General features: G+C 44.2%; 1 protein-coding gene across 1 annotated transcript in view; it reads right to left on the bottom strand.

Annotated features, from left to right (window-relative positions):
• The window catches only part of LOC141074121 (uncharacterized), a 95,179-nt gene that overhangs the window by 62,739 nt on the left and 12,473 nt on the right, over window positions 1-19,967 (bottom strand). Inside the window, exon 5 of the mRNA XM_073561652.1 lies at window positions 5,979-6,124. Coding sequence (XP_073417753.1) covers window positions 5,979-6,124 — 146 coding nt within the window. The remainder of the gene's footprint in view (window positions 1-5,978; window positions 6,125-19,967) is intronic.

The following is a 19,967-nucleotide window of genomic DNA, read 5'->3' as shown; positions in this document are numbered from 1 at the left end:
AAAACTTTTAAAAACAATTTTTGTTTTTTTTCATTTTTCTTTTTTGTTTTCTTTTTTGGCTCCCCCCCCTCTTTTCACAAAAAATGTGTTTTTCTTTGTAATGTTATTTTTTATATCTCAGACATGTTTCCCTCTCCCCTTTTTTTTTTTTTTTTTTTCTCCCTTCACACCATGTGTTTGTAATTTACTGGGTGTAAAGAGTATATATTGCAGTAACACCCAAGGGAAGTAGTTTTGAGAAAGAACAAGCCATTGTTCGAAACGCGTAATCTACTACTTGTTACTCATGTGAACACACCATTTTTTGCTCTGTTTTGGACTTGTTTTTAACAATAAATTGGACTTGAATTTGCAAAGCTGGACCTTTTTTCTTTTTCCTTGGTTACTGCGTGAAGACTGCACGTGGTCCGGGCTATCCACTACACATGCCTTCAGGTGAGCTGGCTTTTTTTCTCTTTTTGAATGTACTATGAGGGGCCCAGTGCCAGTACCGACGCCCACAAGTGGGCCCCCCTTGCTTGGGCAGGGCCCCAGCATTTGCAATCTTTACCTCTCCCTGCTCCTCCGCTGTGTAGTCTGGGCCGTCAAATCCATACTGTGCCTGACACTATCTGAGCCTGCCTCCTGATGTATAGACATATCTTTTGAATGTGTACGCTATCCATACATGTTATCCGGGGATACGGTACCCTTTCTCACCTTTGTGCAATCACGTGCAAGCCATACTGGGCCTAACACCGTCTGAGCCTGCCTCCTGATGTATAGACATATCTTTTGAATGTGTACGCTATCCATACATGTTATCTGGGGATACGGTACCCTTTCTCACCTTTGTGCAATCACGTGTAACCCATACTGGGCGTGAGAACGGCTGGCGAGCTGTTAAGCAAGCTACAGCACCTGTGGTTTGCACACGTAAGTTTTTCATTTTTTTCAGGAATGACGGTTAGGCCTAATTCCGGAAATGCGGTTGACCTGCACTTACTGGGAAATCATCGTTCGCGAGTAATAATTGTAATCAGTGATCCCCATCACTAACGTTGTTCAGCGGGATATCTGCACCTGTAAGCGACAAACGCTGGCCTTTTCAGTGTAGCGCACATGCAGTCATGGACATGTAAGGGCATGACACACCAGTTATTGGCCAATCTCATGTGCCAGAGCCTCACGTGTCCCTCTAGTAAGCCGGACTCGGACCGCGGGGCATGACGGAGTCTCGTTCGTTAACGGAATTAAGCATGCAATGTGTGCATCTGTTCTGTAGCTGGCATGGTTGAGGTTGCCCGTGTTGAGTCAAATTACACCGTAGGCTCCACTCCTGGTGGTGCCCTTCTGGACATTCCTTTAAGGTTCAGCTTTGCAACCATACTGCACACGTAAAACAAACACTTTGCCTTCATGAACGCTGTTTGGAGGGTCATGACTCGTGGGAATAACGCCGTCCAATCAGTTAACCTGCTAGAGAGATCCTTCGTTGCTCCCAAGCATGACATCACACTCCCTAGGAGGAAGGTAATGCCACTGTGGCGACCGTACTCCTGGGGGCAACACAAGTGCACTGATGCCCAGCCACTGCTCGATGAATCTGCTGGTACATTGACCCAGACCACTACATTCCCCTCGCACGCTACACGGCCTGAATCTGACCCTGATGAAACTCAGGTTACCCTTCCCATATACAGTTCCATCTTACACGGTGACAAAGAGGAAGCTGCAGATGAAAGTGCAGGTTCGGCCCACCCGCCATCAGACACACCACCGTACTATCAGGGGCCCTGTGCCAGTGCCGTCGCCAACGAGTGGGCCCCCCCTGCTTGCTCAGGATCACAGCACTTGCAAGGTTGAAATACTGTGCAGTGAGATGGAAGATGGGGACGACGAGGAGTCCAGACTAGTACAGGGATTCCCTAGCGAGGAGACTTATTTCATTGTTTTCAATGTTGGGACAGCAATTTTTGGGGAGCACTATACTCTGGAGAATGATAGATGGGGCCCACCATACACTGGAACATTCCAAAGGTGGACATCAGGCACTGGAGCAGCATTTACAGGGCCCATTATACACCAGAGCATTAGAAATGGGGCCCATTATGTTTGGAGCATTATTTGGGCCCATAAGACAGTGGAGCTTCATCCATGGGGACCAACATATACTGTAGCATTATGTGGAGCTCATCATATACTGTTTCAAACATTATATGGGACCAATGATTCTGTATGGAGAAATAGATGGGCCTCGTCATGAGATGTAAAAAGTGAAGTATTTTTCATTGTACTATACCGCTAATTCTCTGCCGTATCGGAGCATGATGAGTTGTGGTATGTGTTAAAGGGGCGCTCTTTCGCCCAGGGCACATGAAAACCTGGAGCCAGCCCTACCCCCCCACAACTTTAGCCAAATAACCCCCATTTTTCAGTGCGTAACTTGTATTATGAAGTTAATTAAGGTTGACAAGCTTAAGTAAGAAGAATTGATGCTTTTGGCATTCAAATGAGCACTGTAGGTGTGTTTCCTGTCCTCCTCTCACTGCCGACTTTTATTCCCCATTGACTTACATTGGGTTTCGTGTTTCGGGACGACCCCGACTTTTCCCTCAACTCTATCCACCACCGTCGGATCCTTCAAACAGAACCTGAAAACCCATCTCTTCAGGAAAGCTTACAGCCTGCAATGACCATTCTGCCGCCTCACCACCGCCTGAGCTGCTGCACCCCCGACCTTCTGTCTCTTCCCCATTAGCCCGTAGAATGTAAGTCTGCAAGGACAGGGTCCTCTCCCCTCTGTACCAGTCCGTCATTGTAAATTTGTTTACTGTTAACGATATCTATAACTTTGTATGTAGCCCCTCTTCTCATGTACAGCACCATGGAATTAATGGCGCTATATAAATAAATACTAATAATAACATTAAGCAGGTATTATTTACCTGTTCTTTTCCTCAGAATAGGAAAAGCCTATTGTTCATGTTTCCTTGTAGATATGTGCACAAACATAACATCACCAGCACCACTCACCTCTTGATGCATAAGTGAGAAACCTTTATAGGTTGCGTTCTCGCATTGCAGTATTTTTTGCTGGAATTTTTGAAAATTGTAGCAAGACTGTGCAGTGTTGCCACTATTGTAGCAAAATCAAATGCCATAATGTGAAAACTCTAAATTATGAGGATTTTTAAGTTTTAACATAGCCATGAAGCACATTTTGGGTTGCTACATGTGTACAATTTTAGAACCACCATCATTACTTGAGGGCAGTGCCAGACTCAGCTTCAGTACATGAATGCAGAGACATACCCAAAGTCAGTACATCAATGAAGTGCCAGAACCACTCTCAGTGCATAAATGTAGCACCAGACCCACCTTCAGTCCATGAATGCAGCGACAGACTCACTGACAGCACATAGATGCAGTGCCAGAACCATCATCAGCACATGAATGCAGTGCCAGAACCACCGTAAATACATGAATGCATCTCTAAAATCATTGTCAGTACATGCTGCACATGGGAGCTGAGGCTGACAAGCGCTTTGCTGCTCTTATACCAGCGCCACAGTGTATAGGAAGCCAGCATCTTTTTGACAGCTCCGCGGGCCACAGCATTCCCCTCACGAGTCACATGCGGGACTGTACCCAGTCTATACATGAACAGCTCAATTGGCCCAGTGTACTGGCACCTGGCCTGCAGTCTACATTCACCACTAGGGGGAGTTTACTGTAGATGGAGTTACATAGTTTCCATTTACCTAACTTATAAATCTGCATGCAGTAAACACCCAAGCTCCCTCTAGTGGTGGTTATAAGCAGAAAGAAATATTTATTTAAAAAAAAAATTAAATTAATTTTACAGGAGCTGTCCACTATGGGAAAACCCTTGCTTAATTGATTCAGGACCCCAATTAAAGTAAAAAAGCGTATAATATTGGCACCACTATTCCTGGCAGTCACGTGACTTTTTTTCTTACCATGTTCCGGTTTCAGCTGATGAATGGCCAATAGGGTGACCGCAAAAAATCGATGTTGGAATTTTGTCCGTCTGGACCCCACAAAACGATTCCCCTTTCCAGATATTGAGAGAGCCAACATTTGAGCTCGATCAAACGACGTTAACCCGTGCCGCTCGTCGCTCAAAGTTTGAAAAAATCCGAATTGAGGTATTTTAAGATTTAGGTATTTTGCATAGTCTGTTAGACTATAAAGAATGTGACAACAACATTGCAGAAATAGCCCTGACCAAATTTTCGAACCATTTGAGGTATTTGAATGCAGAGTTGGTGGGATTATCGTTTTTTGATCCCACCATTACAGACAATGAAAAGTTGTTAATGGCTAATAAATTGCTCAGTAGCACAGATGAACCATCAGAGCACGCTAGGGTTGTAAATCCAAAAGTTAGGAAAGAAAAATTAAAAGAGGTAGGAAGTAACCGACTTTAACGACCTTCTGACAAAAGATGAAGAACAAAAGCAATATGTCCTGCAAGTTGTAAGCAAATGCCGAGCATTATATTCTGACGTTTCAAAAACTACTTTAACAAAAGCTCTAGAATAGATTAGATAACTATGTAAAATTATCAACTCATGTAGGTTAGCGTGCTCTGATGGTTCATCTGTGCTACTGAGCAATTTATTAGCCATTAACAACTTTTCATTGTCTGTAATGGTGGGATCAAAAAACGATAATCCCACCAACTCTGCATTCAAATACCTCAAATGGTTCGAAAATTTGGTCAGGGCTATTTCTGCAATGTTGTTGTCACATTCTTTATAGTCTAACAGACTATGCAAAATACCTAAATCTTAAAATACCTCAATTTGGATTTTTTCACACTTTGAGCGACGAGCGGCACGGGTTAACGTCGTTTGATCGAGCTCAAATGTTGGCTCTCTCAATATCTGGAAAGGGGAATCGTTCTGTGGGGTCCAGACGAACAAGATTCTGACATTTTTTACCCCCCATATGAGATCCGGTCACCCTAATGGCCAATCATCAGCTGTAGCCTTTACTATTTTATTAGAGCGGGGATGTCCGCTCTGACGGAACATTGACTAAACGCAGCTGATGAGCGGCCACTCACTGGTTGCAACTGTCACTTGACAAAAAATTATCTTGTGACTGCCAGTAATAGCAGCGCAAACAGTTTTTTGGTTTTTTTTTTACAGTTTTCAACAAAAATGAGGGTGAACCTATCTGTATCATCACTCTACATTTAGCCTGTGTTTTGTCTCATCATTTTCTGGTGTATGATGAAAAATAACAAAAGTTATCATGAAAAAATGGGCTTCTTAAAGAGACCCTCTCAACAAGTGTTTCTTGTTGAACCGCTACAAAATGTAAAAGCAGCTGCAGATTGGAATAAAACATATATTTTTAAAATTTTACCTCTCTGCTGTGGAGATATTAGCAATCAAAATATTTGACACCTAATGAGTTAACTTTTGTTTAGTCAATGTGAGTGTTATCAGATAGCTTTCACTGGGGGCGTGTACTTCTTTCTCCTGCGTGTTTCTGCCTGCATACGATTGGGCAACTCATACAGGGAGAGTATACACTCACAGGGATAAGTTTATAATAACACCCACTTGGCCTTAAGAAAATTCAACTCACTAGGTGCGAAATACTTTGATTACTAATATCTCCTCAATGTAGAGGTGAAATAAAAAAAATGAAACAAGTTTTATTCCACTCTGTAGCCACCATTACAACCTTTGTCCAGTTCAACATGACATATTTGGCGAAAGGTCCTCTTTGAAGACACTTGTGGAAAGTTGACACATCACTAGCTCATCACAGATGTTGTATCCTTGTGCCACACACAACAGTGAGCACAATACATGCAGATTGGTACGACATTTATATGCATTTTGACCCAGTTTTCCTGTTTTTGAAATGTAACCTGACAAGTTTAGATGAGGAGCTTATTTACATGTTTGACACAAGTATTATTTTAAGAACAGTGATGAAGACATTGATGTACTCACTTGTGTCTGTGCAGTTAGTATTCTTTACAATTTCCACCTTTTCCTTAACTTGCTCAAAAATGTGTTCATATTGTTCTGTCACACTAGCATTTTCCATATATTGAATTTCCACAATCACTTTATGGTCCACTATGATACTCCCATTCCTGTCAAAGTCAAATATGAATTATAAATAGTTTATCATTAGGTAGTGTCCACCCAACAGTCCAGATAGCGATGACGGTGGAAATTCTGTAGAATTAATCATATTTCACACACTCCCTTAAAAACATGTCAATAGGAATATAATTCTGGATAATTGTGATCTGACCACTTTGACAAAAATTTGGGGTCAATTTTGTTTTTTACAATTCAATGGCTGCATATTTATGGAATGGAACACAATGGAAGGAACATTAAGCTATGCAGGTGGAAACAAGCTTACAACTATGCACCAACATCAACAAGGACGTGATATAGCTAAATGTAGATATTGTACAATAGGAAAGATAGAAGTGGATCCAGCTCACTCACAGGGCTTATTTAAAAATTAGAAAATTTTTATTGGATGATCCTTAAAAAATTCAAAATGACAAAACAGACATCTCAGATGGCACAGCAATGACAGGGGGTGGTGTGTAAAGAGACCATACGCGTTTCGAGCAACACGGATCTTGAACACTGGTTACAAAGTGAAATACAAACAAGGATTAAAATATACTAATGCGCTAATGAGGAAACACAAAACACATGGGGAGGTATAAGGAAACCGACAATGACAAAGGAGCAAGATGCACAATTGCAAGCAGCGCAGTAAACTGTTTAAAGACAAGTAAAGATATATTACAAAAAATTCAAAATATAATTGATATGTATCATAAAAATGTATGTATATAATTTGATCTGGAAAAAAATCACCAAAAAGAGGATGATAATAACCTGTACTGCAACAATACCAATATTTTTCACAATAGGAAACAACCATTTTAAATTAGCAAAACAAAAAGAAAATTTTTTGCTGAAAATTGAAACATATATGTACTGTATATATACAGTGGGGAAAAAAAGTATTTAGTCAGTCAGCAATAGTGCAAGTTCCACCACTTAAAAAGATGAGAGGCGTCTGTAATTTACATCATAGGTAGACCTCAACTATGGGAGACAAACTGAGAAAAAAAAATCCAGAAAATCACATTGTCTGTTTTTTTTCATTTTATTTGCATATTATGGTGGAAAATAAGTATTTGGTCAGAAACAAGCAATCAAGATTTCTGGCTCTCACAGACCTGTAACTTCTTCTTTAAGAGTCTCCTCTTTCCTCCACTCATTACCTGTAGTAATGGCACCTGTTTAAACTTGTTATCAGTATAAAAAGACACCTGTGCACACCCTCAAACAGTCTGACTCCAAACTCCACTATGCTGAAGACCAAAGAGCTGTCAAAGGACACCAGAAACAAAATTGTAGCCCTGCACCAGGCTGGGAAGACTGAATCTGCAATAGCCAACCAGCTTGGAGTGAAGAAATCAACTGTGGGAGCAATAATTAGAAAATGGAAGACATACAAGACCATTGATAATCTCCCTCGATCTGGTGCTCCATGCAAAATCCCACCCCGTGGGGTCAGAATGATCACAAGAACGGTGAGCAAAAATCCCAGAACCACGCGGGGGGACCTAGTGAATGAACTGCAGAGAGCTGGGACCAATGTAACAAGGCCTACCATAAGTAACACACTACGCCACCATGGACTCAGATCCTGCAGTGCCAGACGTGTCCCACTGCTTAAGCCTGTACATGTCCGGGCCCGTCTGAAGTTTGCTAGAGAGCATTTGGATGATCCAGATGAGTTTTGGGAGAATGTCCTATGGTCTGATGAAACCAAACTGGAACTGTTTGGTAGAAACACAACTTGTCGTGTTTGGAGGAAAAAGAATACTGAGTTGCATCCATCAAACACCATACCTACTGTAAAGCATGGTGGTGGAAGCATCATGCTTTGGGGCTGTTTCTCTGCAAAGGGGCCAGGACGACTGATCCGGGTACATGAAAGAATGAATGGGGCCATGTATCGTGAGATTTTGAGTGCAAACCTCCTTCCATCAGCAAGGGCATTGAATATGAAACGTGGCTGGGTCTTTCAACATGACAATGATCCAAAGCACACCGCCAGGGCAACGAAGGAGTGGCTTCGTAAGAAGCATTTCAAGGTCCTGGAGTGGCCTAGCCAGTCTCCAGATCTCAACCCTATAGAAAACCTTTGGAGGGAGTTGAAAGTCCGTGTTGCCAAGCGAAAAGCCAAAAACATCACTGCTCTAGAGGAGATCTGCATGGAGGAATGGGCCAACATACCAACAACAGTGTGTGGCAACCTTGTGAAGACTTACAGAAAACGTTTGACCTCTGTCATTGCCAACAAAGGATATATCACAAAGTATTGAGATGAAATTTTGTTTCTGACCAAATACTTATTTTCCACCATAATATGCAAATAAAATGAAAAAAAAACAGACAATGTGATTTTATGGATTTTTTTTTCTCAGTTTGTCTCCCATAGTTGAGGTCTACCTATGATGTAAATTACAGACGCCTCTCATCTTTTTAAGTGGTGGAACTTGCACTATTGCTGACTGACTAAATACTTTTTTTCCCCACTGTATATATATATATATATATCTTTCCTACTTTCTTCCCTCCTCTCCTTTTCTCTTCCTTTGCTAATAATGCAGCATGTGACGCTCAGGAGCAGACTACGTCCGAGAGTGGACCCTCTGGATCGCGAATCTGGAGCCCCTGGGCCGAGCGCACCAGGTGATGACCAACCCCCGTACAGGGATCGTTAGGGGCAAGACCACAGAGGTCAGAACCGCGACAGCCGATACCAAGAGGGACGGCTCAAGGAGAAGCAAGGCAAGAGGAGGGACAGGGAATACAGACAGAGACAAGGGTACCTAGATGAGAGTATCAGAGGAAGAAGGAACCCTGCAGAAATGCCTGTAGGGGCAACAGGACGAGGCACAGAGGAGAGGAGGGCAGACGAGGAAACCCCAGGGGGGTTATGTATATATATCCGGACGGGTGTATGAAAGGGAGACCAGGAAGGCAGGAGATGGACCAGGGGAAATGAACAACAGAAGGAAGGTAGGGACAGACAGTGAGGACCGAACGGACAGGAGGAACAGAGGCAGGCAGGAAGGTCGGAAACAACACAGGAACAGGGGCAGAGACGAGCACCGAGTAGTAGCACTAGACAGGAAGAATACGGCTAGAACAGTGCGGGAGTTCCACACACTCACCAGGCATCCTCCTCCTAGGGAGGAAGCCTGAAGTACCTTAGCGCCAGGAAGTGCTTCCCAAGCCCAGCCCTTCAGTGACGCCCACCGCCAGATGACGAGGACGGGCCGGTGCGTGCGACCGCAGCAGGATGGAAGACAGGACTGGCGCGCGGATCGAGGCGCGCAGGTGAGAGGAGGCTGCGTCGGGTGCCGCCGCTGATGGGGCATCGGCGGGCACGACCGCCGATGTCACGCAGCATAACTTCTCGTCTGAGATTTAACCCTGTGGGGGCATATGTGCTCAGCAAAAAAATCCAGTATGCTTCTTTGTTACGTACCGCATCAGTGTGATTGCCGCCTCGAATGTGTTTGGGTTATACGATCGATAGCATAAACTCGTAAGCCTGTTTTGCTGCGATTATGACACTCAATAAAGTGTTTAGGTACATGTGACATATTTCTGTCAGTGGACTTCTCAATGTCATAAAGATGTTCTCTGATTCTTGTCTTGAGCTTACGGATGGTAGAACCAACATATTTAAGGTTGCAAATCGAACATTCCATCATATATACCACGTGGTCACTGTTACAGTTTAGGAAGCTCTGAATACTGAATTTTCTGCTGTGATCATGGTTGTAAAAATGGTTGGTTTTGAAAGCTACCGTACAGGCTTTACACGGAGACTGACCGCATTTGGAAAAACCTTTGAGGGATAGCCATGTCTGTGATGTGGGCCTATTATCTTAAGTTACATGTAAGCTAGGTGACAATGCATTTCCTAAGGTTTTTGCTTTCCTTGGCACTATTTTAATACCATCTTTCAGAATGTCTGTGATTACTGGGTCATCATATAAAATGTGTAGGTTGCGCTGCACTATTTGGGAAATGGACTTAAAATATGAACTGTGTGTCACAACTAAAGTTGGAATCTTGTTGGAATTATCTGTTGCTGGAATTTTTACTTTATTAAGTAAATCTGTCCTATCCTTCTTGTCAGCGATTCTGTGTGCCCTGTTCAGACTCCAGTTGGGATAGTGTCGTTTAGAGAGGCGCTGTTTGATGTTTTCAGGCTCATTATGAAAACCTACAGCAGAGCTGCAGCTTCTTTTTGCTCTAAAAAATTCGCCTACAGGAATTGCTTTGGTTACATGAGAAGGATGAAAAGAGCGCGCATCAAGTATTGTATTGCCAGCAGTAGATTTCCTGTAAGTTTTGCTGACAATACCACAGCCATCTATACCATTAAGTTCTAAATCCAAAAAAGTGATTTTCTCACGGTGATGATTACATGTGAAATGGAGATTGAACTGGTTAACATTTAAATAAAAAATAAAATTTTTAATCTCTGAAGTCTCCCCCGCCCAAACAATAATTATATCATATAACCTGGCATATAATTTTATAGACAAAGAAAAAGGATTGCAAGACGTGTACACATAGCGCTCCTCCCACCATGCCATAGTTAGATTGGCTACAGTCGGTGAAAATCTGAACCCCATTGCCACTCCACTAATTTGTAAGAAAAACTTTCCATTGAACATAAAATAATTATGTTGGAGTAGAAAAGAGAGTGTAGATTTTATGTATTCCTTTAATTCGGCTGTATATACACTATACCTGTCTAAATGATGTTGGATGGCCAGAACTGCTATATGTTGGGGAATGCAAGTATAGAGTGAGGAGACGTCACTAGAGATGAGCGACTTTGCCTTTTTTCGGGTCGAGTGTCACGAAACTAGACTTTCGCAAAAGTCGGGTCGAACGCAATCGGCCGACTATCGGGAAAAGTCGAAGGCCGACTGAAACACGAAACCCAATGCAAGTCAATGGGGAACCATGGTCGGCAGTGAGTGGAGGACAGGAAACACACCTACAGTGCCCATTTAAATGCCAAAAACATCAATTCTTATTACTTAAGCTTGTCAACCTTAATTTACTTTATAATAATAGTTAGGCATTGAAAATGGGGGGGTTATTTGGCTAAAGTTGTGGGGGGGGGGTAGGGCTGGCTCCAGGTTTCGTGGGCCCAGGGCCAAAGAGTGTCACTGGGCTTCTTTAACACATACCACAATTCATGATGCTCTGATACGGCAGAGAAATAGCGGTATAGTACAATGAAAAATACTTCACTTCTTACATCTCATGACTGATATCCATTTTAAATTCTCCAGTAGCTCCAAAAATGGACAGTATATTCCTCCATACAGTATTATGGCCAGCGCTTAGTGCGCCATACAGAGTAATGAGGCCCATATATTTCTCCATACAGAATCATTGGTCCCATATAATGTTCGATACAGTATATGATGAGCTCCACATAATGCTACAGTATATGTTGGTCCCAATGGATGAAGCTCCACTGTCTTATGGGCCCAAATAATGCTCCATATATAATGGGCCCCATTTCTAATGCTCTAGTGTATAAAGTGCCCTGTAAATGCTGCTCCAGTGTCTGATGTCCACCTTGGGAATGCTCCAGTGTATGGTGGGCCCCATATATCATTCTCCAGAGTATAGTGCTCCCCAAAAATTGCTCCCAACCTTTAAAACAATTAAATAAGTCTCCTCGCTAGGGAATCCCTGTACTAGTCTGGACTCCTCGTCGTTCCCATCTTCCATCTCTCTGCACCTGGACTGTTTAGGCAGAGGGCGTACAGACGTGATGCCATCGCGCTCTCTGACCAGAATGTCACTGTCAGGAAACGCGGAAGATGTCATGGCGGTGGAGCAGGGAGAGGTAAGTATTTCAACTTTGCAAGTGCTGTGATCCTGAGCAAGCGTGGGGGGGGCCACTCATTGGCGACGACACTGGCACAGGGCCCCTCATAGTACGGCGGTGTGTCTGACACCGGCAGAGACACTTTTGCGTACTATGAGGGGCCCTGTGCCAGTGCCGTCACCCATGAGTATGCCCCCCACCTGCTCAAGGAACCTGCACTTTCATCTGCACCTTCCTCTTTGTCACCGTGTAAGGTGGTATAGTATGCGAGAAGGGGAACGTGAGTTTCATCAGGGTCAGATTCTGGCTGTGTAGGGTGCGAGGGGAATGTAGGGGTCTGAGTCAATGTACCAGCAGAATCATCTAGCAGTGGCTGGGCATCAGTGCACTTGTGGCGCCCCCAGGAGTACGGTCGCCACAGTGGCATTACCTTCCTCCTAGGGAGTGTGATGTCATGCTTGGGAGCAATGAAGGATCTCTCTAGCAGTTAAACCAACACACAACACAGTTCCCACTCCAGGCCAGCAGGGAAAGCTCTGAACCTGACTGCTGAGGAGCTGCTCTCTGTGGTCGGGAGGAGGGAAGTTAGGGCAGTCTGTGAAGGGAAGGGGAAGTGTGTGGACGTGAGAAGGGGAGCTGGAGGGTGAGCAGAGTTAAGGCTCACTCCTAGCTGCAGTGCATGGTCCGGATTCTGGTCTCCGAGTTTGTAGGGACACTGACGGTCCTGCAGCAGAAACCGGAGGAAGTAGCAGCTGTAAATGTTCTGTTCCCAACTAAGGCTCGGAGGCCCCAGCAGCGACGTGTGTGAGCCAGAAGGAAAAGGCTACGGCTGCCTGCCATATGAGAAAGTTCCAAAAGAGAGTCAACAGGGGGAACTTCAGTGAGCTCAGTACTGCGAGTACCTCAGATAAGCGCTAGAACGGAGGCCACACTACCTATCTGCAGAGAGAGAATTCCTAATTTGCTTCCAGGCTGACCAACTCCTTCTCCATCTGTACTCTGGGTCCTGGACGGCACTTAGCAAGTACAGGTAAAGGAACTGCACGACTGTGTCTGTCATCTTTCTCCTGCGCCTGGCGCACGGCTCTGCTACATCCTGCACTGCACACCATCTACCAACTCTTTCATCTGCCCTGCGACTACGGCCCTACCTGTGCAGGGCTTCTACATCTTAGCTGCACCACACCATCTGTCCCAGAGAAGTGACACTGCAGCGCTGGTCAATCTGATCAGAAACCAGAGGTGGCGTCACGTATCATTCACCTATAAATGTTATTCACCCCTTTTCATGGACGCCCAGGACCACGGACCGGGTCATCACCACTGTGCCACATCCCTCTGAGACACCGGCCTGGTACTGATTAACCCCCACTGCCCTGGCTGGCCATCCACACTCCATGTCAGATTCATCTTGGACTAGGGAATTCACGATTTGACTTGATAACCCAGGCATGGTATGTGAGAAAGAGCTACATGGACTAATGTGAAGTGTGGCCTGCTGCATCATTCACTTTTGGTGGGGGTGAAGGACACAAGGAAAGGGGTTCTTCCTGACCAGGAGCCAGCACTTGATGACTCAGTGCTTGCATTTTTTGAAACTTCAGAAGAGGAGGGCATATTAGCTGGAGTTTGTTTCGGCAATGTAAGCCAAAACCAGTTCCTGATGCTCCGGCTTTAAAAGCGGTTAACCTACTCCCAGAAAAGGTAGCCTTCCAGGCCTTCCGGAGCCAGACCATGACACAGGCTCAACACCTCCTGCCTTAGGTGCTATTGTGCTTTTGCCACTACCAGCAGATGCACCACCACCATCAGTACCAGCTGGCCCCCCCACGCCCACGTCGTCCACGGCCTCTTCCACCATTCTTCCAAATTTTGGAGAAAATGTACCCAAAATAACATCAGATATATGGTACTGTATCAGAAGCGTACAGCTGTATACAGTCAAAGGATAATTGCAAATCTCCGTATATATTTCATGAGTCACACAGAGACGCTCACAGGCTCAGTATGGATTATACAAGAATATAAAAAGTAGAAAAAGGGTACAGTATCATCAGATAGCAGGTATATATAGTATAGTTTAAACATTCTAAATCTCTGTATATATTTCAGGAGGCAGACACAGACGCTCTCAGGCTCAGTAAGGATTACAACACAATATAAAAAGCCGTAAAACGGTAATGGATCTGAAGCGTACAGCTGTATACAGTGTAGGGGTCGTTGTCAATCTCAGTATTTATTTCCAGAGTCAGAAACAGACTCTCACTTGGTCAGTTTGGATTAGACCAGAATATAAAAAGCAGTAAATGGGTAATGTATCACAAGCGTAGAGCTGTATACAGTGTTGGGGTAATTTTTAAATCTACATATAAATTACAGGAGTAACCCACAGACTGTCACACGCTCAGGATGGATCACACCACAATATAAAAAGATCCGCAAGAAATAATCACACATGTGGGCCAATGTTCCAGGTGTCAATGATACACTTAGAGTGGTGGGTGGAGGAGGACTTCCTGGCAGAAAGGGTACAGTATCACCAGATGCCAGGTATATATAGTATAGTTTAAAGATTAAAAATGTAAGTCTATGTATCAGGAGTAGTGTTGAGCCACTCCGCTAGTGTTCGAATTCGGTTTGGTTCGTCGAACAGGAGGCAAGTTCGTCGAATGTCCGTCGAAACCCATTGAAAACAATGGCAGGCAAACACAAACACATAGAAAACACATACAAAACACCTCAAAAGGTGTCCCAAAGCAGACAAAATGCTCAGAAGACACAAATAACATATGGAAAAGGGCAACTACATATAGAAAAGAGGTGGAGGAGTAAAAGGAGGAGGAGGAGACACAGATATATGCATGTCATGCCCTTATAAAGTCAAGAAAGACTGGAATAAAAATCTAAAATAAAAAAAAATTCTAAAAATTCTAAAATCGAAGACGATCATATACCGTCGGACTTCCCACTATAAATTATGCCAACTGCCGATCGGGCTGCGTTATTCCCACGACCCTCCGAACAGCGTCCATGAAGGCAAAGTGTTTGGTTTCAGGGGGCAGTATGGTTGCAAAGCTGAACCTTAAAGGAATGTCCACAAGGGCACCACCAGGAGTGGAGCCTGCGGCTTAATTGGACTCCACACGGGCAACCTCAACCATGCCAGCCACGGGAAGGATGGACAGATTGCAAGCTTTCTCAATTCTGTGGGTGGTGGTGCATGGCCTTTTTTAGTTGTGCGAGCGATTTGTCAGCTTTATTCCGTTAACGAACGAGACTCCGGCATGCCCCCGCGGTCCGCGTCCAGCTTACTAGAGGGACACGCGAGGCTCTGGCACGCGAGATGCGGCAATAACAGGTCTGTCATGCCCTTACATGTCCGAGGCTGCACGCGCGCTACACTGAAAGGACCAGCGTGTGTCGCTTACAGGTGCGGATAACCCGCTGAACCCCGTTAGTGATGGGGATCTGGGATTCCAATTCTTCCCCGCGAACGAGGATTTCCCAGTAAGTGCAGGTCAACCAGAATTCCGGAATTAGGCCTAACCGGCATTCCAGAAAGAATGTGAAAAAATGAAGTGTCCAAACCACAGGTGCTGTAGCTTGCTTAACAGCTGGGCTCCTCTGCTGAGTAGCACACAGTTCTTGCATAAACAGGCGGCATAGCTTGGTTCACGGGTGGGCAACTCTGCTGAGTAGCAGACAGTGCTTAGATAAACAGGCGGCATAGCTAGGTTCACGGGTGGGCTCCTCTGCTGAGCAGTAGACACAGGTACTAGGCTCAAAGTATTCACTGGGCTAAATGGAGTTAAAAAATGGTTCTTACATAAACAGGCGGCACAGCTTGGTTCACGGGTGGGTAACTCTGCAGAGTAGCAGTGCTTACATAAACAGGCGGCATAGCTAGGTTCACGGATGGGCTCCCCTGCTGAGCAGTAGACACAGGTACTAGGCCCAAAGTATTCACTGGGCTAAATGGAGTTAAAAAATAGTTCTTACATAAACAGGCGGCAAAGCTTGGTTCACGGGTGGGCTCCTCTGCTGAGTAGCAGACACAGTTACTAGGCCCAAAGTATTAACTGGGCTAAATGCTGTCAAAAACTGGTTCTTTCATAAACAGGTGGCATAGCTAGGTTCATGGGTGGGCTCCTCTGCGGTGTAGCAGACAGTGCTACAAGGCCCAAAAGGATTTTCTGGACAAGATGCGGTAAAAAATTATTAGAAACACACACGGTGTAGCTCCTTGACAGGTGTACTACACCGCTGGCTACCAGACACCGCTACTATGCCATGAAACTGTCTATTAACATTGAAAACCATTATTAATGTGAAAATAAAGTTACGCTTTTGGAGAACGAACCGTTCTCGACCGGAACCTCAAACAGCCGAATTTTAAGCAAAGTGTTCGAGTTCGACGAACGGCTCGAATACCGCCCAAAACAGCTCGAATTTGAACTAGGCGAACAGTTCGACTCGAACACCGCTCATCTCTAATCAGGAGGCAGACTCAGACGGTCTCAGGCCCAGTATGGATTCGACAAGATTGCAGAAAGTTGAGAAAGGGTACAGTATCACCGGATAACAGGTATATATAGCATAGTTTAAACATTAAAAATCTCCGTGTATATTTCTGGAGTCCGACAAAGACACTCACAGCCTCAGTATGGATTAGACAAGAATCTAAAAAGTAGAAAAAGGGTTATGTATTCAAAGCGTACACCAGTATACACTGTTGGGGTATTTTTAAATCTTCATATATATTTCAGTCTCAGTAAGATAGTCCAGACTCTCCGCAAGAGGAAACAAAATGGATAAAAGTACAGACGGAAAGTCGAGTGATTGCAGAAATTTTGGAATTACTAATCATGGGAAAAACTCCCGGGAGAATTCTCAGAGGCGATGCTGACCCTCAATTACTTTGTCTGTGAAGACAGCGAAAACAGTTCTTTGTGAAGAAAGGGTTGCTATATCGCAGTACCGTGGATCCCATCACCGTTACTCATCTCCATCAAATTGTGATCACAGGGAGAAATGTAGACATGGTCCTCACTGCCTATCATGATCTGTCAAGTAACTTTGGAGTGCAAAAAACAGAAGCCACAGGCCGTAGGCGATTCTATTGGATTGGCATGAGAGGACACATTTAAAAATTTAGGCAGGAATGTCACACGTCTGTGAGTAGGAAAACTGTGAAAGCTGATGATAAACAACCACTGCATCTCATTGTGAGTCGATGTCCATAACAAATGGAAGCCATTGATCATCTGAAGATAGAGCCCAGCCAGCGGGACAGGGCATTGCTACGTCTTAACCATCATCTATCAGTTCACCAAATTTGTAGTGGCAGTCCCTGTGAAGGATATAGCAGCCCAGACTACACAGCGGTGGAGCAGGGAGAGGTAAGTATTGCAAGTGCTGGGGCTCAGAGCAAGCAGGGGGACCCATTCGTGGGTGGCGGTACTGGCACAGGGCCCCTCATAGTACGCCGGTGTGTCTGACGGCGGGTGTGCACCCCCACCGTCAGAGACACTTGATTGTACTGTGAGGGACCCTGTGCCAGTGCCATCGCCCAAGAGTGGGCCCACCCACCTGTCCAGGGCAACGGCACTCGCACGGGTGCATGCGCCAGGTGGTGACCCTGGGGGGGGAGGCAGCCCAGTTAGGGAGGTTGAAAAAATGGCATATGTTGATGTTGGACATTCAGCAGCTGCACATGGAGGAATTGGAGAAGTCCGAGGAAGAGGAGGACAAAAGCGAGCCATTTTTCTGGCAACCTATGTGTCATCAGGGGAAGGTGGGACAAAATCCTTTGAAACCCATGCATGGTTCATTTTAATGAAGGTTAGATCATCCACATTTTGGGTTGACAGACGGGTCCTTTTTTCTGTCAGGATTGATCCATCTGCACTGAAGACTCTTTCCGATAGCACACTTGCAGCTGGGCAAGCGAGCTCCTGTAAGGCATATTGGGCCAATTCAGGCCAGGTGTCCAGTTTACAGGCCCATTAGTCAAAGGGGAATGACCTGTGAGGGACAACATTGATATGGGAGAAGTAGTTTGTAACCATAGTTGACAAGTGCTGTCTCCTGTCACTTTCTATCGATGCAGTATTACCAGTTGTGTGAGCGGTACTTGAAAAATCAGTCCACAACATGGTCATGAAACCCCTGTCTCCAACGCCACTTCGGATGTGTGCACCACGAACACCTCTTCCATGTTGCCCCCTATAGTAGAAACTGAAAGAAAAAGAGCGCAATAGGGTCTTACCCGAGAAAATACAGATATAAGTCAATGGTTTATACTCACCCTCTGCAGGAGAGTAACAGGCATAAAGGAACAAGGTCAGCTTGCTGCACATCCAAATGACCACGCCGTGGCCATAAATCTTCAGATTCAAGGAAGGAATTTTTATGGATTAAACGTGCGCTACCAGACCATCACTCCTCACAAGTTGTGTAGTTAATACATTTATTTCCCTATGCGTTTCAAAGTTAAAAACTTCTTCCTCAGGGGATGATATGTCTCAGGCATCCCCAGGCATCATCCTTCGGCTCATTAGGTATTTCTTTTTATCGCTAGCTCCCATTTCTCCTTTTTCCTTTTTCACATTGCGTGGCACTCCATCAGTGTTTCTTCTTTGTCCACAGCACACATTTTTATTTATTTGTTTTATGTTTTATTGCACTTCTCATTTTATACATTGTTTGCACAGCTGTTTGTTATTATTTTTTTATTTTTTGAAACACTGTGTATATACAACTTTATTATTACATGGTGCACTGTATGCACAATTCTTTTTGGGGGCTTTATTAAGGTTTTATTTATATTTATTTATTTTTCTTTTTTCATATTTTTGAGCCTGTGCCTTATGGGTATATATTTAACCCTATGTTGTAGGTTATTATAATCCAACATTACGCATTTATTTGGGATGCCTTTTTATTTATTTATTTTAAGTGTACACCCATTTATATCTTAATAAAGGTGTTTTTATTCATCTTTACGTGTTGCTGTATATATTATCTCTACTTGGTACTCTGTCAGCATCATCTTCCACCATACTCACTGGTATTGGGTTCTTTCACCGGATGGTCTGCCATCCATATTTCCTGAGGGGTTGTTTATTCTCATTTTTCATTATTTTTATTAGTATATTACCCTCATTATTCTAAGTGTTACATGCATTTGGAGGGCTGGGATGGCTTTTCAAGAAAAGAAGTGCCGACTGGGTAGGTCATAGCGTGGTACTGCGTAGGCCATGAGCTCGCGGAAAGCTTTGCTTTCAACCAACCGGTAGGGCATCATCTCTAGCGAGATTAGTTTGGCAATGTGGGCGTTCAAACACAGTGTACGCGGATGAGAGGATGAGTACTTTCTTGTCCTACTCAGAGTCTCTGGTAGGGTGAGCTGGACTTGAGAGCTGCATATGGTGGAACTAGCGGTGGACATGACAGATGAGAGAGGGTTGGTGATGGAGATGGCGGTCTTGCTGATGGCCTAGATTCAGTCTGTCGTAGCAATAACATTGTGATTCCCTGACTGCTTTGGCCTTGCGACGACACCTCAACATTTGCTGCTGGTGGTGTGCTAACCGGTGGGCTTACAGTGGGGGAAGCGATGTAGCGTTTCTGACTACCTTCATTCGGATTACAGAAAAAAACTGCCAAAAAGTTGAAACATGGAGAACCGTGAGAAATTGCTAAAACAGAGAGAAATGATTCCTCCAAAAAATTCATTAAAAAACAATTTTATTATATTGAACAATGTCAAAGATTAAAAGAGGGAATACATATACATAGAAAAAATGCAACCATTGAGCAGCAGAGAAAATATTCAGCCCAAAAAGTACAATGTTTTAAATTGTAAATAGTAACATATATAAATTTTTTTTTATATATGCACCCCTTCTGAGGAAGAGATCGAAATGCGCGTCAAGGCGTACATTGTAGCAGCTTGGACTTTGGGTAAATATGTTTATGTTCAGCTCCTTGCAATTATGGTTACTCCTGCTGTC

Source organism: Dendrobates tinctorius, unplaced genomic scaffold (genome assembly GCF_039654945.1).
Source record: "Dendrobates tinctorius isolate UK_male_01 unplaced genomic scaffold, ASM3965494v1 ptg000324l, whole genome shotgun sequence".
NCBI lineage: Eukaryota > Metazoa > Chordata > Amphibia > Anura > Dendrobatidae > Dendrobates > Dendrobates tinctorius.
The sequence above is the reverse complement of the archived record's forward strand: the minus strand, read 5'-3'. Positions and strand labels throughout refer to the sequence as shown.